This window comes from Schistocerca serialis, chromosome 8, assembly GCF_023864345.2.
Source record: "Schistocerca serialis cubense isolate TAMUIC-IGC-003099 chromosome 8, iqSchSeri2.2, whole genome shotgun sequence".
Taxonomy (NCBI): Eukaryota; Metazoa; Arthropoda; class Insecta; order Orthoptera; family Acrididae; genus Schistocerca; species Schistocerca serialis.
The window spans coordinates 184,273,830-184,293,295 of record NC_064645.1 but is presented as its reverse complement, the minus strand read 5'-3'; the positions used below and the strand labels follow the sequence as shown (position 1 = coordinate 184,293,295).

Here is a 19,466-nt window from a genome sequence, read left to right as displayed (position 1 = left end):
TTTATAATTAACTCATCACAATCTTTATTCCACCAAGCATGTTTCCATTTCTTTTTAAACGGCATGGTTTCATTTGCAGTCTCAATAATGTCTTTTTGAATTTGTTCCCAACATTTAGATATTTTTCTAGCTGCATTTTGTACTCATTTTTTTTTTAGATAACTTCTGTATGTCAAACTTTTTGTGTTAATTTTCTTTTGAAGTACTGGTCTGGTCTTGAATATGATGATGGATGGTGGATCTGAAACTAAACCAACACTTTTGTCAACTTTTGCATTGGATACTGATAGCATTGTGATTAAGTTGTTTTTCACCACAAATCGTATTTGGAACTACCCATGTAGTTTGTTCTCTAGGAAGTTTTTTGATGAATTTTAGTACTATGTTATCCTGCATGCATAGTCTTTCCCCATTTACACTGGTTCTTTTATGTGCAGGGAATTTTTCTACTACTGTTGATCTGTACTGACATTCTTTGCCAATTTGTGCATTAAAGTCTCCAAGTAGAAACACTGTGTTTTTCAGTGGGATGTGATGTAGGGTGTTTGACTTATTCTGCCAAAATTTTTGTTTGCTTTGTCTGTGTTCTGTTTCTCTTAGTTGTTGGTGCATGTGTATTTAAAATAGTAGAAGCCAAACAATGGAAAATCCAGGATTATATTATGAAAAGGAAAGTTACTACTCACCATATAGCGGAGATGCTGAGTCGCAGATAGCCACAACTAAAGTTCAGGCTTCAGTTGTCTGTGTGTGTGTGTGTGTGTGTGTGTGTGTGTGTGTGTGTGTGTGGGTGGTCTATTTTTGATGAAGACCTTACTGGCTGAAAGCTTTATTTGTGACAGTTTTTGTTGTGCCTACCTGTGACTCAGCATCTCCGCTATATGGTGAGTAGCAACTTTCCTTTTTCATAATGTTAAAATAGTATAAGCTTTGTTTGGCAGTTCAATTGTTAGTGTGGAAAGTCTTTCATTAATTTATTTAAATTCTGTTATTGAGTTTAATTTGCTTTTGTTTACCGTGAAACCTGTTCCAAATTGGGGTCATTCATCATAAGTCTTTTTGCTGGTGTCCCCTTAAATGTCCTGAATCCTTCTGATTTGAAATGATATTCATCAGTAAATCTTGTTTGTTGCAGAGCTGTTATATTATATTTTTCCCCTTACCAAATTTATTAAAGTTTTAAGTTTTCCTGTTTTTTGGAGTGAATTGACATTAAAAGTGGCTGGGTGAGTTTGATTTTTGGGTTTGTTGTTTAAGGCAGGTTTCAGAATCCTCCAACGTCATTCTTTGGATGATGTCATAAGCCCCCAGAATCTTAATGGCTATTTTTCATTTCCTTGGAAATGGGAGACTGGGTGCTCCTTGGGGTAAAATCTCTAACAAAGTGTGTCTCCCTTGTTGGCTGCTTCTTGAGTCAGGGGGACAAATCTCCTAAAGATACTACTCAGGGTTGTTAGCCCTGAGGAATATGTTTCCACCCACACCCCTGGTCAGAATGCCTATGGCACTCATTTAAATGATGAACAAAATTTTGCTTGACACCTTGGCTTGAAGATTCTGGGATGGTTGCCACTTCGCTATGAATGTTTGCTTTGAATTGCTCCTGAGAAGTTTGATTATTGACATGCACTCTAGATTTGACATATACCCATAAGAAACAATCCATGGCGCACAAATCTGGACTGTGTTGGGGCCATTTTATATCACCCCTCCTGGAGATCAATTTACCAGGGAAAACCTTACAAACTCACAGTATAGACGCACTGGACATGTGTGCCGTGGCTATGTCTTGCTAAAACGATGTTCTTTGGTTATAACCAGGACAGTTTCACACATCAGGCACCAAAAAGTCATTTAACATTGTCACATACCATTCTGAATTCACTGTAACTGCACAGCTGGTCTCGTCCTCAAATAAGTGTGGACCAATTATTCCTCGAACCAATACCCCAGCCCATACAGTAACTTTTGATGAATTAAGGGGTTTCTCATGCTTCAGTTGAGGATGCAAGCCGCTTCAGTAGTGGCAATTTTGCTTATTGACAAGATTATTCAGGTGAAAATGAGCTGTCAGAAAAGATGATGTTAAATGAAGGGCACACTGTGTCTGGCACCCTGAGGCTTTAATTTTAGTAACAGTTGGATTTTGTAAGAGTGCAGTTTAAGATATTTTTGCAGAATTCATTGCAGTGATAATTTATGCACATTTAAAAAGCTTGCGTGCTTATGAATGCAGAGATTAGGATCATCACAAACAGATCGGTTTACACGCTCCACAGATTCACCCATTGTTGATCACCTCGGCCAGTGTTGAGAACCAGTTTCCTCAAATTTTTTGATCCATTTCCTAATAAGGGGAAACTTGAGCCTCGTATACATTATTCAGTCCGCGATCACTGCAAAATTTCATCCATGCTACAGTCACCGAATCACCGTTTTTGTAAAATTCTTGCACACAGAATGCAGGTCCAGTCTCAAGAAGCACTCCATATCAGCCGAATTTCTAAAGACCAAGCAAACCATGATCATACCCCTCACTCTCCTCCGATTTGTTGCTCATGCACAGAGATCTTTTTACATATAAACATTCTCTTGAGGTGCCCTGTATTACAGGTATTGGATTTAGTGATTCCACATTATTAGATTCTGACCAGTTTGTTTGAAAAGCCAAACTTGTAAGCATTGGTGGTACTCATTTGTGCCAGCACACCTGACCAGAAAACTTGCATAATTTTCCATATTGTGGTCAGACAGCTTAAATCTTTAAGTAAACAGTGGAAAATCTAGTATGGAATAATGCCAATATTATGAAAATTTTCATAATATTTGTATTTTCATAATATTGTCATTAAATCTGTATTAATTATTTTTATTTCTGTGTTGTCTAGATTTGAAAAAAAAAGTTGTATGTCAGACTTTTTGCTCTATTTGTTATTCATCAGTGGCCATTTGCGATAGAAAATATGTTAAATGTAAGCAAGGAATCGGCAACTGCTCGTTTGCTGCAATTTCATTCATACTGTGAAGTCCCACAGACAATTACAGTGTGTGTGTGTGTGTGTGTGTGTGTGTGTGTCTCCAGATAAATACATTGTTCAACAAAGCTTCTCATGTGTGGATGAATGTTTCCATACTCTCATATCATATATATATTGTTCTAAATATCTTCATGCAGTTAAAGAGCTGCTGCTTCAAAAATATTTTCACAACTCAACACTTTTACTCTTTCAGCTACCTTCTAAGCTGTATTTAAGAAAAATTGCTATACATCCATTTATCACATTGTTCTCCAAAAATGACATATCAAAACATATAGATTAATGTTAACATTACTTTGGTCAAAATTCCTGCTGCTATGTTCCATAACACACTTGCAGTCAGTGGTGGTGTCATTTACTGCAACTTCCAAGTTCAAGAGATTTGTTTTTCAGGGTATGAATGGTGTAGCACAGAATTTGAAAAATGCAAGAATGGAGTAAGTGGTGCCGTATATTGTCTTACCGTGAGATGTGGTACCAAAAAAATTGTTAAGTATTGTGAGTTTCTGCCAAGTGGGTCATTGATTTGCCTGGAATGTGATGTCCACTGCTGCTGCTGGTGGTGGTGGTGGTGGTGGTGAGCATTGAACACCAACTGTCAGTAGAGGATCTTGTGCTGCCCTGCACATCAGATAATTGTTTCATTGTTTTCAGTATTACACAAGTTAATTCTTCTTTGACCTTCCTGGTCCTTGGAACATCATGTCAGGTGCAGTTGCCTTCCACAGTACTGTCTGCATCTATGAAAATAGCATTTACAAAATCACAACATTCTTTTCTAGCTTTTCGTTTGTGGTCATTGTTTTAAGAGGAGCTGTGATTTGGAGACAGTTCTTCAACAACTGAAACTGGTTACTTTACTATTTGTTTTAAAAAAATGTAGTGCTTTTAAGTTTGACATATCAAATCTTGATAAGACCATGTGTCAGGGGATTTCTTTACTGTCAGTATTTCCTAATCAGAAGCAGTTGCAACTTTTTGCTTAGAACATTCTCTGCACATTTAGTTTTATTTCTGCAGAGCTAACATAAGCTCCACTGACAAAAATCAAGCATATACTCAGAGGTATTTTTTGAGTAGTTTGCTGTGAGCGGCCCGTAGCCTCCAGTGGCTAGTTACAAGTAATTGCATGTCGTTTGCTTCCTTATCACCCATTCATTCTGTGAATCTGTATCCCACTGAAAGTATTACCACAATATAACCACAGTCAAATCCAAATATAAAAGCAGAGTTGTCAATGAAATGCAACACTTGGCACTGAGAGCACATTTATTCTGAACATACAGCCAGAACAGAAAATAACAGAACAGAACTGAATGGAGAGTGTTGCTATTTTTACAGACTTTGAATATACAGGCACTGCAGATATAATCTATTATGGAAACCATCCAGAAATGATAAATACTAAGAACAAATAATTACTGGTGGTTGGGTTTGAACTGAAGACATTCAGCATGCCAGTCAATGATGCTGACCACTTTGCCACACTGCATGCAGCACAGCTCACAACATTACTCCATCTCCAAGAGTAACAGCAACCCGCATTTTCAGAAGTTCTCATTGGAGCTGACTACAGTACCCTGGATCTAGATCTCGTCAATGGTCCTTTATATGCCACCAGTGGCAGATCCTCGCATTCTGGTCATGTTGTCACATACTCTTCTCTACAATGACCATCAAAGGTAGCCTTCCCATCAATGCTTCAGTCTCAAGTGAGTCGTCACCTTCCTTGAATGAGAAACCTCCATCCTCGATCTGCCCTCAGCTCTGTAGTAGTGCTCCATACAGAGGACATGGGTATCCATTTTAGTTTCTACCTGGTAACCATGGAGCAGAAAGAACAGTGTGAAGGTGGATAGTGTCTTGCTTCATTGTGTTATACGTGAATATCACAATAGGTCATATTTTATTCCAGTCTCTATTTCAATATCAAAGTACATCAAGAGCTTATCTATGAACTTCTAATTAAAAGTGTTTTGTGAGGTAATTTTTCTGTGGATGGTAAGCAGTTGTCATCCTGTGGCTGATGTTGCAACGTAAAATGACCTCTGATACTAGTCTTGACTGGAAAACTTTTTCACAATCAGAGATCATCACACAGTGTGCTTGGTGCTTCAAAATAGTGTCTTCTAGAAGAAACTTGCTATTTTTGGAGTTTCAGAAGTCAGAACAGCTTTGGTGACAGCATAGTGCTTGAGGTAGTTGGTGCAGACTATTTTCCATTGATTCCCATTTTTCTACTTCATGTGGTCAGTTCCAGTTTGGTGGAATGCTGCTGCTGCAGGGGAATTGGTACCAGATGCCCTGGAGGTAATTGCTTCATATTCATCTGTTGCTGGCAATCCTTACAGTGACTCACAAAGTGTCTAATGGATCATTAGAGACCAGCCCAGTGATACCTGCATCTCATTCTATCTAGAGTCTTCAAAAATCCCAGTTGACCTTGTGGTGAAGTATTGTGGAAATATTTTGTGATGGTTGGCCATGATGAGCTGGGCTGATGAGCAACCATTTGCACCCCAGTGTATCTAGTTTCCTGTATACAGTGTTAAGTTTGTTAACTGGGATTCTCCTTTGATTAGTTTCTCATCCTTCAAAGCTTCTACAATTTTCAGCAGTGCCGGACCTTCCCTCTGCTCAGTAACAGTGTCATTTAATGCAGCGGTGACAGAGTTTTCATCCACACTGCTGTGTTCTGCTGTTTGTATCCACTTTTTTGTACCACTGTAGTGTCACATTCCTGAATCCTTGCTTCCCATCTCACTACTCAGTATGCATAGTGTGTGGTGGTCTGTCACAACAGTGAATGGTTTACCAAATAAATATGGCTGAGACTTGTTGGGGGCCGAAATAACTGCAAGGCCCTCTTTCTTGGTTGTAACATACTTCATCTCAGACTTGGAGAGAGCTCTGGAAGCATAAGCTATCACCTTTTCAGCACTTTCTGAATTTGTTCTAGAAGTGCACCTACCTCGTAATTGCTAATTTCAGTGTATAGTTCTGTCTTGCCATTCTCGTCATACAATGCTAGGACTGGAGGAAATATCTTTCTTTTACCTTTTTCTAGGAAAATTGTGTCTACCACTGCAATAGTTTGTGCAAGGGACATGCCTTGATATGGAGGTCATTTACAAATCTCCAATAACACAACACATTCCAAGAAAACTTTTAACGTTAAAAATGTGTCAAGGAGTCAGAAAATCTGTAACTGTTCTTATTTTCTCTGGATGACGATGGACTCCACCACCATTCACTAGATGCTCCAATATTTTTATTTCTTTAATGGGGAAGATGCACTTTCTCAGATTCAAGCAGTGGCCTGCAGTCTGAACAGACTTCAAAACGGTTGTCAGATGGCTTCAGTGTTCAAATGTCTTAGAAAAACTGACAGTGTCATCCAGATAGCAAAGATACTGTGTATTTAAAGTGTCGAAGTAGGTTGTCCATCACATGCTTGAAGGAGACTGGAATGTTAAACAGACAAAATGACATAACTTTGAACTCATAGAGGCTGCCAGGAGCTATGAAAGCAATATTTTCCCAGCCAGCCTTGTGAACCTCAGTCTGCCAGTAGCCTGTTTGTATGTCCATAGTTCAAAAATATTAGGCTCCTTTCAAGCAGTTTAGGATGTGATTAATGCACAGCAGTGCATAGATACCTTTATTCATGATATTGTTGTATCAGGGGTAGTCAGCTTGAAAATGGAATGTGCTCCTCATCTTCACAAGGACTACAGGAGGGGATCAAGAGCTCTCTGAAGGTTCAGTGATGTCGTCTTGCAGCACCTTTACTGCTTCCTCTCAGGTTATTCATTCTCCCCAGAGGGCTCACCACTATTTGGTTGATTCGTATTTGGCTACCAAGGGTCCCCAGCCTTTGCAGCATATTTTACCTTCCATCCTGCATGTCTGTCTTCTTGCTATTCTTTTTCCTCTCTCTTGGGCAACATGTCTGGGTTGTTAATGGGAATGTTCCACATTGTCCATTGCTGACAAGAGTTTATCGTTCCCTTTTCTGTTTGTTGTTTCCCTACTTCTCTCCTTCCTCCGCTTCGGCGTTTGAGGTTCCTCTTTTTCATCTTTCTCCCTGTGAGCTCCTGAAGGTCAGCCCATGCACCTGATGCGTAACAGGTGACTGGATAATGCATAACTCCCAGTCCTGGGTTGAACAGGTAGGTTTTGCATGTGCCTCCTGGTACAGGTCAGGCCCAGGGAGGGGTGATTGCCAGAGCTCCTACCTTCCCAAATTGCTGATTGGTCCCTCTGTCAGGTGTTCGGGAAGTGTGACCTGAGATGTGAACAATCGCCTAAGGCGGGTGCACCCCCTTGTGAAGGGGCCCCCCAGTTGGAAGGAGCACGCCGTCGGAGATGCTGGCAATCATGGTGGATTTCCTCGCAATATGCCAACCATCTTCACAATCAACATCTGAAACATGCACAGAATGAGGCTAACGATTCAAAGACCCTTCCAGCTGCAACACAGTTCCTCATGGTTTCACGTACTGAAAATGGTAAATCCGTTTATTATTCAGAATTGCTGGCTCTGTGAAATCCTACTCTTGTTCACGGAATGGCCCTTTGCTTTTGGAGACTACTTCCGATTCTAAAGCACAACAACTGCTTGCTGCCTGCTTCTCCCTGGCTACCCTGTTCACGTAGAGGCACATGGAACTTTGAATTCTTCCTGTGGTGTTATTTACACTAGGCTGCTAAACGGTCTGACAGGCTGAAATCGAGTCATACCTCTCTGATCAGGGTGTCATTACCGTCCATCGGGTGATGAAAAAAGTAGAGTCCTCCTTAGTGCCCACACACACTCTTTTCTCACCTTTGATAGAGTGGTGCTTCTGTCCAAGATGAAAGCAGGCTATGAAATTGTCACAGTCCAAGTGTACATTACAAACACAATGTGCTGCTACCAGTGTCATTGTTTTAATCACACTAGAATGTCTTGTCAACACACAGCCAAATGTGTAACATGTGGTAGGGATGCACACGAGGATGATTGTCTGCTGCCTCCTCCCTACCGTATCAACTGTAATGGTGGCCATGCCACCTCCTTTCGAGATTGTCCTGATTATCTTGATGATTGAGCTGTCCAGGAGATCCGAGTAAAAGAAAAAGTGTCTTACCAGGTCACTCGCAAGTTATTTGTTAGTTGCAAACCCTGTGTTCTACTGTCTGGCCCTTATAGTTCTGTTCTTGCTACATCTCTATCCTTGAAGGACATGGACACGCAGACATGCGACCTCAGATTTAGCTCTGAGGTTGTGAAATCATCCAGTGTCAAGGTAGCATCGCCGTCCCCTCATCCAGCTGTGCAACAGGCAATCAAGCTCTCACTTCAAGGGGCGAAGCCACTAGCTACACAACCAGCAGGCCAGGAAGGACTGGAGGAGTACTCCTATGAAGACTTCCTACGTCCCTCCAGCCATCCAAAACTGGAGTCTTCCTCTGCTAACTGGAAAGGCTCGAAGTAGTCTTCTCCTTCGCTGACTCAAAGGTCCTCTTCGACGGTGTCGCCATGTGATGATACCTTCGCCTGCCTGGCCTCTGTGTTGCCGGTGCATACCACCAATCTTTTTCTGCCTACCAATCATTTTCTGCGTTGGACTCCACAGACTGACAGCACAAGAAAGCTGGTGCTTCTGAGGACCTCATGGAGCAGGATCCTCCTGCCTCTGTGCCCTGTAGCAGTGAGTCTTCACAGGCTGGTACTCAGCTGACACCAAAGTGACACCCTGTCATTTTTTCATCATCGTGACTCTCCTTCAATGGAATGTTTGCAGTCTTCGATCCCACAAAGAGGATTTATGGCTGCTTTTAGAAGCACAGCCTCCCCTTGCACTCTGCCTTCAGGAAACAAAAGTGTGTCCTCACAACCACTTTGAGCTTTCGCATTTTTTTCCGGTCCATTTTGACCTTCCGCCTTAAGTCGGCATTCCATCTTATGGGGGAGTCATGCTGTTCACAAAAGGACAGATCTCCCAGTCAAGGAGGCGTGTCTCGATCTGCAAGTATTTCAGTGGGCCATCCCCCTGCACGCTCTCACCTCGCTGTTGAGGTCAAGAGTCTTGCATCGATGGGAGGATGAGTGGCTGGAAGTGACTGACAATAAGCTCCGGTTCGTCAAGCCCACAATGTGTGTTTGGTCTACTTCCTTTCAGCCACATAGATGGGATGAGGTTCTCCTCACTCGGCTTTGGATAGGCCACAGTCCTATGACGCATGGCTTCCTGCTCTGGTGAGAGGACCCTCCAATGTGTGGCACTTGTGGCATCCAGGTCACTGTGCACCATGTTTTATTGGACTGCATTTTATTTTCTGACCAGTGGGCCGCGGCTGACTTGCTGGCGGATCTGCCATCTCTTTTAGGTAATAATCAGACGATTGTGATTAGAATTTTAATGTTCTGTGACTTGTCCAATGTTTTTACCAAGATTTTAGGGAGAGGGTTTTAATTTCTTCACAGGGTGACTGGCTCGCCCACATTTTACGTAAGTGGCCAGCCAGTGACAATTTCCTGTGACGTCCTTGACTCTCTTTTCTCATTTCACTTTCCCACTTTCTTTGCATGTATGCTCCCATTTTACAAATGTTGTCCACATTCGTTTATTATAATGTGTGTCAAGGCGCTGATAGCCTCGGTGTTGAGCGTCCGTAAGCCCCAAAACACACACACACACACACACACACACACACACACACACACACACACTCTGCCCCCCCCCCCCCCCCCCCAATTACCCATCTACAAGCTGTTGCAGTTCGCCTTTTCCTTCCTCACCTGACATTTTTCCTTTGCGCCATTTATATCCCTCCATCATTCGATGTCACCAGGGCAGATTTCCTCCAGTTTATTTGGCAGCTACCTCACCCATTTCTGCTATTAGGTGACTTTACTGCGCATTATCCCCTTTTGGGCTCTCCCAGAACCTGTCAGAGAGGTGCCCTCTTGGCTGACCTTCTTAATCAACATAACCTCTTCTGCCTTAATACAGGACAGGGTGTATATGCCCCAGGACAACTGGGAAGTCTGGGAAAAACCCAGAATATTTTTCATCCAGGAGAAAACCGGAAAAAGCCAGGAATTTTTTAGAATTCTGAGAATTTTTCAGTGTTCTAGTTTTCAGTTAACTTTTTGTAACTTTGGCTTGTAAGAACTGACACACTAACATCTGTCAACAGCAAAATGTGTCAAAGGCTTTAGGATGAAAAGTGTGCAATTCATCATAACAGCAAACTGCTTACCATGAGCGTGAAGTCACAATTGTTTGCATTAGGTTCATTTGAACACTTTCCAGTGGGGTCACACGCATGCATAGCTGAGTCACGTATGAACAGTACTGTCTCCCGTTTCTGGCTACTTGAAGTGTGGTTGTTACTGATTTTGCTGTTTCCTCTTCATTCAAAGCTCGCACGTCAATGAAAACAAAATTGATTTTTGTGGCTGGGAGCTTGAAGTGAATTAAAATACATTCACATAATTATGAAAGGCTAAAATTGTTGTTAGTTTGTTTTCTGATTTTATTTTATTTCCATGTTTTTGGCTGTCATGTATTAAGCACCTTGCAAAACAGTGAAGCTATTTTTGTCGGTTTGCTAAAGAAAATCAGATTTTATTAATCTTTTCTGCAAAGGCAGTCAGTTTGTTTGAAACGAAGTATTTCAGGCCAAACTGTAGGCTAGTTTCAACTGTTCACTGTATTTCAAATGCACAATTCCATCTTCTGGCACATATGGCATTAAGCCATAATAAAGAACCTAACATGAAATAAAACAATTGTGGTAATCCAAGAAAATTTACGTCCTGAAAACCACACTGAAAAGCTTAATATCAGGTTGGGGCCTACTTCACTGTGAATATGGGCATACTAATGTGCACTTTAAGCTGAATTATGCATTTTAGTATAGTTTACCAAATTCCAGTGCTCTTGGAGTAGCCTCTAATGTCCTGTTTCTTTTTTGACACAGTGTAAGTTGGTACAAACATATGGGCTTCCTAAATCATCGTAGCTGCACACGCACAGGAATGCCTGTTTTCTGACACACTATGGCAGCTGCTGAAACGAACCTGTCTCTAACAGGTGGCAGGAAAATATTACAAATGGTTGTTTGAGAAGCGTTAATTCAAAGTAAATTTCCTGTTATGCAGGATGAATTATGTTACTTGTGAGAATGTTGGATGAATTGCTTAAGTCTCAGAGCATTTGACTCTCATTTAAAACTTAACAGTTTGAGGACCAGCCACTTAGACATATTTTGAGCCCAGAAGACCAGACATTTATTCATTATTGAAAATTTTACTGGCACATTTGTGTGATGTATCTTAAAGTGTAATACACACACAAAATAAGCAATATTATATGTATACTGTATGTACACTATGTATATCAGTTTAAGCCATAAACTTTTCCTATTTGTGTTCATGTTACTTAACAGTGATGTTGCTATTGACTGACTACATCACATAGCCTAAGCTCTGAATACCTGCTGTCATCGGTTGGTGAGATCACGTGACATGAGCTATGGTTGGCCTACAACAGCACATCACGATCTTGATTTCAATGCTTTGGAAACTAACATGCTGTGTTTGGTGGAATTCGACTTTATACTTTCGTAATACGAAAATGTGCAGCGGCTTTTTTTTCCGCGTTTCATTTTCAAAAGTGCCAAGTTTTACGCTGGTGTATAAAACGTTAACTGTTCATAGGATTGATAAGTTTCACAGTCCTGAGGGAAAGTATACTGTCACTTAACACAGAAAAAGTGTATTTTAATTGGGGGAAAAGGGTGTATTTTTAATCTTGAAATCCGTTTTTTTTTTTTTTTTTTTTTTTTTTTTTTTTTTTTTTTTTTTTTTTCTCCCATGTATATACCCTGCAGGAGCACCAACATTCATTTCCAACTCATTGCACACCTATTCCCATTTGGATCTACCCTTGTGCACTGCCCAACTTGCCCATTGTCTCAAGTGGTCCATTCTTCCTGACACCTACCCGAGTGACCATCATTTCCCATGTCCTATCCGTTTGCTGACTCTTACCCTGCATGCATGCATAGCCAAATGGCAGATTACTCCTCCTTGGCGACCTTTGAAGAACGAGATTTCCCCAGTTGTGATGACCAATTGGAATATCTTGCAAACATTATCCTTCCCACTGCAGATCATTCCATTCCTCACACTTCCTCTTCCCCCCCCCCCCCCCCCTCTCCTCCTCCTCCCAAGTCCCTTGGTGGACTGAGACTTGCGATCCTAGCTGTTGCAGGCTAGCATCGTTCTTCTTTTCTACCATAGACAAGAACAAAGGAATGTAATTTCTTTTCCTCAGGCTACTCATAACCAGCTGAATAACTGTTCGTGCCTCCAGTCTATACTTTCATACAGTTACAAAATATGTCTTAAATAGAGTAATGATGGAAAACTTGTGAAAATGTTTCATCCCAAAGTAGTGACACCCTACATTGTAGAATTTGTAAGTTTTTATTATCGGAGAAGTACAATATACCGGTGTATGAGGATTTTGAAAAGTTCTATGGTATTCGGCCCAGTGATGTCCTCCATCCCTTGGACATCACCACCAGGAGGAATACTAGAGAACATTTCAAAAGTATGAAACTTAAAAATATCATAAGTTGTCCACAATTTCTGTCTTTCAGTTGCCAATTCTTGAAAGAACTATTGATAAATGTGTGGTCATACTATACTTTTGTCAATGTTATGCAGGTTTCTAGATGTGGTCTCATAAATTATTCATGCTACAAATCTAATTTACCTTGTACTTCCGTTTTATCTCAGCTGAAAATATTATGTTGTCAGTCAAGATTAAGGCAGTAGATTTTGGATCCTTTCCTTTAATGATTTTTAAAACTTCATCTGATATGGTTATGAACTGCATTGTGAAGACAACTTCCCTGTTCTCAGATGTGGTAGAAACATTTGGATTTCTAAGATGTATATTAATATTTATTTTGCCAGGTAGCCTGTAACAAGGTGTGAGTGTAGAAGCAGCTGTGTGTGTTCCATGGCCTGAAGTCATTGCTCCAGTTTCCTCAGTCAACTGTTCCTGATGGTCTTTAACGTGGGCCTAAATACTGATGTTCCAGGAACTTGAACATTAATAAAGGCTCTGACAACCATAGCCGTGGAACATTAGCCTACCAAAAAAAAGTGTGTCAACACAGTGAACTCCTCTCATTAGTCTCAGCATGCTGATGACATGCCAGTAGAACACTCATGTCATATGTTATTTGGCACTTTGATTTTTATGTGACTCATAAAGCATTACATTTGAGGCATGTATAGACACTGACTCACCACCCTGTTGCGAAGAGGATTGGTGAGCAGTCCATCCTTGTTTGTTTCTGACAAAACTATCCATAAAGATTGCTATATTATGGGTACTAACTGTTGCGCAGAGTGCTTTGACCAATATTCTGTGAAACAAGTCCAGAATGTGGTAAATGTTGTCAAGAGTTACCATCCTCCCCCTTCCCCCTCTCCTCCTCTCCCCCTCTCAAGTTATCAGTCTTTTGTCCTACATGTATGAGCTAATGTTGGTAGGGACCCAATTGTCCTTTTGTAAGTGCTATCTCCACCCTTTCTCGATAACTCTGTAATTGAAGATAGTTACTATTATTTTTATGTTTCCAGTATAAGTTAAAAAATGCACATGTTTTAAAGAAGTGTACAGGTTTGCTTTATGTTCCCATTTAATACACTACTTCATTTTTATTGTTGTGATTGTAATGTCAAGAAGTGTATGCGAGTTAACTTTGTCAGTTTGTAATATGTTGTCAGACATAATTTCCATTGCATTTAAAATATATGTACTGATCTTTGTTGCTTTGTTGTAATTGTTGTTGTTATGTTCAGTGTCATAATAATGTGCTATCTGTCCTGCCCATACCACTGTTGGAATTGAAGTATTACTTGTGATTGAGAATGTTGTGTATTATTTAAAACAGCCTCAAAAAATTATCTTAGAATAAATATTTATGCAGGTGACCTCAGAATTCCAACTCTGAAGGTAAACATGCATATTTTATTGAAACACTGTTAACATATAAATACGGTTATGCTGTGCATTGTAAAAAGATGAATAGAATTAGCTGTTCACTATATACAAATTCAGAACACTGTTGTTGACATGAAAATCCTTGTAAATGTTGATAAATATTGCAGAGTTCAGCTTTGTATCCTTTAAGTGATGTTCAATAAGAGCCTCTGATACCTTTGGAGAAATACTGTACATTCACTGTGTGACAGATTAACAATTGCTGCATCTCCTATGCTTTGAAGGTTCCGTACCGTATCCGGTAAAAACAGAACCCTTATAGGATCGCATTGTTGTCCGTCCATCTGTCTGACTGTTAAGACCCTCGAAATTTATCTCACATACTAAGGTCTACGGTTCCTTGATGATGTGAAAAATTTAAGCTTCTAAGTCAATGCAATATGTTTATGGCCATGTATGCCATATTTTTTGATGCCACAAACTCATTCTTCACAACCTGTACAATATTTCCCATTGACCCATAATCATAAAATTAAGACCCCTGTTCCTCGGGAGCAGGTAGATGTATCAACTTCAAATTTATGTCAAATACTAAAGTCAACAGTCCCTTGGCGATGTAAATAATTTAAGCAACTAAGTCAATGCAGTCAAAAAATATGGCCATATAGGGTACAAATTTGCCACTCGCCAACTCATTCATCAAAATCTATCGATGAACTATGTACAAGGGTGGTCTGAAAAGTTTTCAGCCTGATAGTGAATATGACAAATTATGCTTTCAAAAAAGTTTTATGTTTTACCATAATGTCCTCTAATATCTGTACATTTCATCCAGCAGTGTTCCATTGCCATTATACCCTCTCTTTAGTGTTCCTCAGGAAGTACTGAAAAGTACCCATCTACAGCTGCAATGGCTACTTGATTGGACGAAAAGTGCTGACCTGCAAAGAATTTATCCAGTTTTGAGAATAGACATAACTCCAAGAAAGCCAAATCTGGGGATTAGGGTGGATGTTCCAAAACTTAATTTGCAAATCCCTCAATTTCCGCACTGCCAAGACCCTTTTGTGGGCAGGGGCATTGTCTTGATAGAAGATGATTTTATTTCTTCTTTCAGCTGGGTCTGTTTTCACAAATGTTTGTGTCCAGTTTCGTTACAAGTGGAAAGTAGTATTCTCCAATTATAGCTTTACTTTGTTGGAGATAGTCAATCAGTAAAATTCCATTTGCATACCAAAGCACCAACATCGTGATCTTACCCACCGATGGCACCATCCTTGCCTTCTTTGGAGCTGAAGAACAAGCTTCTATCCACTACATAGACTATTGTGTGGATTCTGGTGTCCAGGTGTGTAGTGGTGAATGATGTTTCAGCCACCATAATGAATTGATGCAGAAAGTCACTTTTGTTGTTCTTAAAATGCACCAGGCACTTTTTGGAAAGTGTTGCACAAATGCATTTGAAGTGAGCACACCTGGCACCCATCTTGCGTAAATCTTTCTCATCTTCAATTCCTTGTGAAAACAGACCTAGCTGAAAGAAGAAAAAAATAATCTTCCTTCAAGACAGTGCACTTGCCCACAAAAGTATCCTGGCAGTGCGGAAACTGAGAGATTTGCTCTATGAGGTGCTGGAACATCCACCTTGTTCCCCACATTAGGCTCCCTCAGACTTGCATCTGCTTTCAAATCTGAAGAAGTGCAAGATGTGACCAACCCATTCTTTTGATATCCCTAGAGCTTTAGCAATTTGACGCACCTTTAGACACCATTCTTCGAAAATCATATTGGACACTTTGTCAATGATTTCCGGTGTTCTTACACTTTCTTGACGTCCTTCGTGAATTATCTTGCACACTTTCATGGTGTCGTTTAAATTCACCTGTACTTTTCGTCAGGGTAGAAACTGAAGGTGAAGAGTTTCCATATACATTTAGAAGCCGTAAGTGAATTTTAGTCAGTGTTAAACCTCCTTTTATGAAGAATTTAATCACTGCTCAACACTAGATTTTTTTTCTTCTTCAGTTTTCAACACCACATGCACCAAAACTGCTTCAGACTACTGCCTACTGTAAACTGCTGCCTCACCTGACTTGCAGTTTTACATGGCATCTGCTGACACGTACCATCATAAGGGGGGAAAAATAATGCTAATAGTGCTACGATCTCTGGACAAGGCCGAGAACTTTTCAGACAGCCCTCGTATAGGCTTGTCAGGCGTGGTGGTCTAGTGGTAAAGTGCGTTCATGGAAAGTGAGCGCTCACGGGATTGAATCTCGGTCGGACCACGGATTTTTGAATCTTCATTTTAACCTATCTTTCACCTCTCAGTGGTACAAGGAATCACCAGAAACAACTTGTGGTTTGGATTTCATGTTAAACTGTCGCTCACCTTTCCCTAGTTTGCTTCCTAGGGTAGGTTAGAGACATACAAGTCACCAAAGTTGCATCGAGTAGAAAGATTTAATAATAATAATAATAATAATAAAGTTGTACAGAACCCTCGGATTCCTACTCACATTTGTCTGATTTTTTTTTAACCTATCAAACCAATGCAGAGGAGATTAATATTGTAAAGACACTGTTAACCAACACATATCTATACTACAAGACACTGAAAAGCATTTCTGACAGAGATAACTGTTCAGATTTACTCATTCCCACCTCAGCAAGTAGCTGATAGCACAGTCATTCACTCATGTTCTTTTGATTTGCCAGACAAGCACATGGATATTATCTGTATATGACATTCAGTAGACCTTGGATTTACAACCTTTTAATTTGATCAGAAAATGTAATATGAGTACATGCTTGCATAGTATGTGAAGCTCATCTTCAGTATCATTTTATTGTTAGCTTTCAAGTACTTCCCCTGTATTCATTCTTCTTGTTCTCAGGTATATCTGTTTTTACACGTGAAAATATAAAACGTCGCACAAGATTTGGACCCCTTCAGGCACCAAGAAAATCCAGAAATCCAATCCGAGACAGAAGAACACTACCTTTCAAATTGTTTCTTGCAGGCAGAGACCCTCAGTGGTTTGATACAGAATCTGGAAATGAAGGCCAATGTAACTGGATGATCTTTGTTGCTGTTGCAAGATCAGCTAAAGAACAAAATTTAGCAGCATTTCAATACCAATCTGGTATTTATTTTGTGACCACAAAGGTAACATACTGTCTTATATATTTATATATTGCTTTGTATCCTTTTCTTTAATTTTCATATTATGGAACTGATGTGTTACATAGTGAATGTTTTGTAATATGAGGCATGTTCAGAAAGTAAGTGTATAACATTTTTATATTTAACTTCTTTATACCCTCTTCAAAGAACGCTCCCACCAGCTCCTTTCTCCGCTTCAGAATTTCTTTCCGCATGTGGTCATCAGTTGAAATCTTAATTTGACTCATGTCTCTTCGGGGGGGAGGGGGGGGGGGGGGGGGAGTTGAAAACATCCCAGCCAAATTAGACCAATAGTTCCTTGGTGGCTAAGGAGTCTCATCAGTATTCCCCTCCTTTCATGTGAAGGCTCCTTTTGCATTTTGTTTAGGGTCTCACAATATAGTTATGCATTAATGGTCTCCCCCGGAGGCATAAATTCCACCAGAATGGTGCCTTTTCAGTCCCAAAACACTTGAGACCATGATTCTTTTGCCCAAAATTGTGGTTTTGAATTTTTCAGCAGATGACAAATTGGTGTGATACCATTGTGAGGACCGTCTTTTTGTCTCGGGCATGTACAAGCTTCCCACGTTTCATCGAGTCACAGTAGAGCTGAGAGAATCTCACCTTCCATTTCAAGTCATTCAAGAGACTCACGGGCACTATTGACCCAGTTTTTCTTGCGCTATTCTATCAGCACTTTCAGGACCCATGTTGCACACAGTAACCCAGCATTTCTGTCAATGTGTGATATAAGTGTGTTCTGGAGAGTTGTGGAAACATAACAGAGATTTCATTCAGTGTTGATCAGCGGTATTCACGAACAGTTTCCTCAATTTTTTGCACCATTCATCCATCAGAGTGGAAGGTCTTTTGTTCTTCTGTTCATCATGGACATTCTTTCTGCCTCCACTAAAATCCCTACACCACTGAAACACACTCTCTCTCTCTTCATAACACCTTCACCATAAACCTTTCTGATTCGCAAATTAACTTTGGTAAGTGTTATTCTTTCATGATTAGGATTCAGATAAAAGCATGTGGCTTCACTTGGTGGGATTTCTTACTGACATATTTAACACAACTGGACACTCCAGTGTGAGTTTACATACTACTATGTTCCTGCAATTCTAGGGATTCCCATCTACTGCACTTACAAACATGACTCGTATATTTTGTTGTATATACATCATAACAGAATGTTACGCCTGTAAATAAACTGATGATTTACATTAGGTGGTGATAAGTGGGTGAGAATTCATGAACAACAGTGTCAAATACATATTGTCATTGAAGAGAGAATACCACATAACTGACTTTTCCAGTTTTGTTTACTTTCCTCAGTTGGCATACTTGACATGACACACCTGCTGGTACTGCAGTAATGATGAATCATCAGTTCTGTACAAAGAAAATTAAACATAAATAATACCACATTCGTCATTCGAGGTAGTGAGGTTGAATACTGGAAGACTGTAAGGAAATGCAGAAAGACTTGCAAAGGCTGGCAGCTGTGAATTATAATGTTTAAACATGGTACTGGAAGATGATGATTTTTTTAGTGATTATTATTTTTACCAAAGTTGTATTACCATATAAATTGAATATAGTCTGCTTCCACCCCTAAACATGGGGTAAGTGCAACTTCTTTGTTGCCTCCTAGAGTCCACTTTTGTATACTGCTATGGAAGCTTAACCTTAAGTCACCTGCCACATTCTTGATGGGTGAGAGCCCTTCACTGCCCTGGCTGCATGCAGAGGTCTGTGTTCATCTTGGACTTCGTTCACTTTCAGAAAAATATAAAAACATTCTCGCCACAGTGTCTGATCATCCATAGATGAGTAACCAGGCCCAGTACATTCAAGATATTACTAAGGCCACCACAGATAGGCACTACCTCAGACCTAGCCCACAAACAAATCTTCCAATAAATAACCACATGTGCCCATAATCCTCGAATCGCCTTGATGAGATGCAAGGGAGCACATCACCTCACTAATCAGTACCACCCTGGACTGTGTTGTCTTTCTTCTGATTTTGATTATTATTATTATTATTTATTCAGACTGTTCCAGACTTCCTAGGAGGAGGTTATTGTCTGTTCTACGAGCTTATGGAATAGGAGGCAAACTTTTGCAAGCAATTAAAGGTCTTTACATAGATAGTCAGGCAGCAGTTAGAGTTGACAGTAAATTGGGTTCATGGTTCAGAGTAGTTTCAGGGGTAAGACAAGGCTGCAACCT

General features: G+C 40.2%; 1 protein-coding gene across 1 annotated transcript in view; it reads left to right on the top strand.

The window, feature by feature from the left end:
* The window catches only part of LOC126416097 (zinc finger protein PLAG1-like), a 104,584-nt gene that overhangs the window by 9,067 nt on the left and 76,051 nt on the right, over nucleotides 1-19,466 (top strand). The window contains exon 4 of the mRNA XM_050083595.1: nucleotides 16,954-17,225. Coding sequence (XP_049939552.1) covers nucleotides 16,954-17,225 — 272 coding nt within the window. The remainder of the gene's footprint in view (nucleotides 1-16,953; nucleotides 17,226-19,466) is intronic.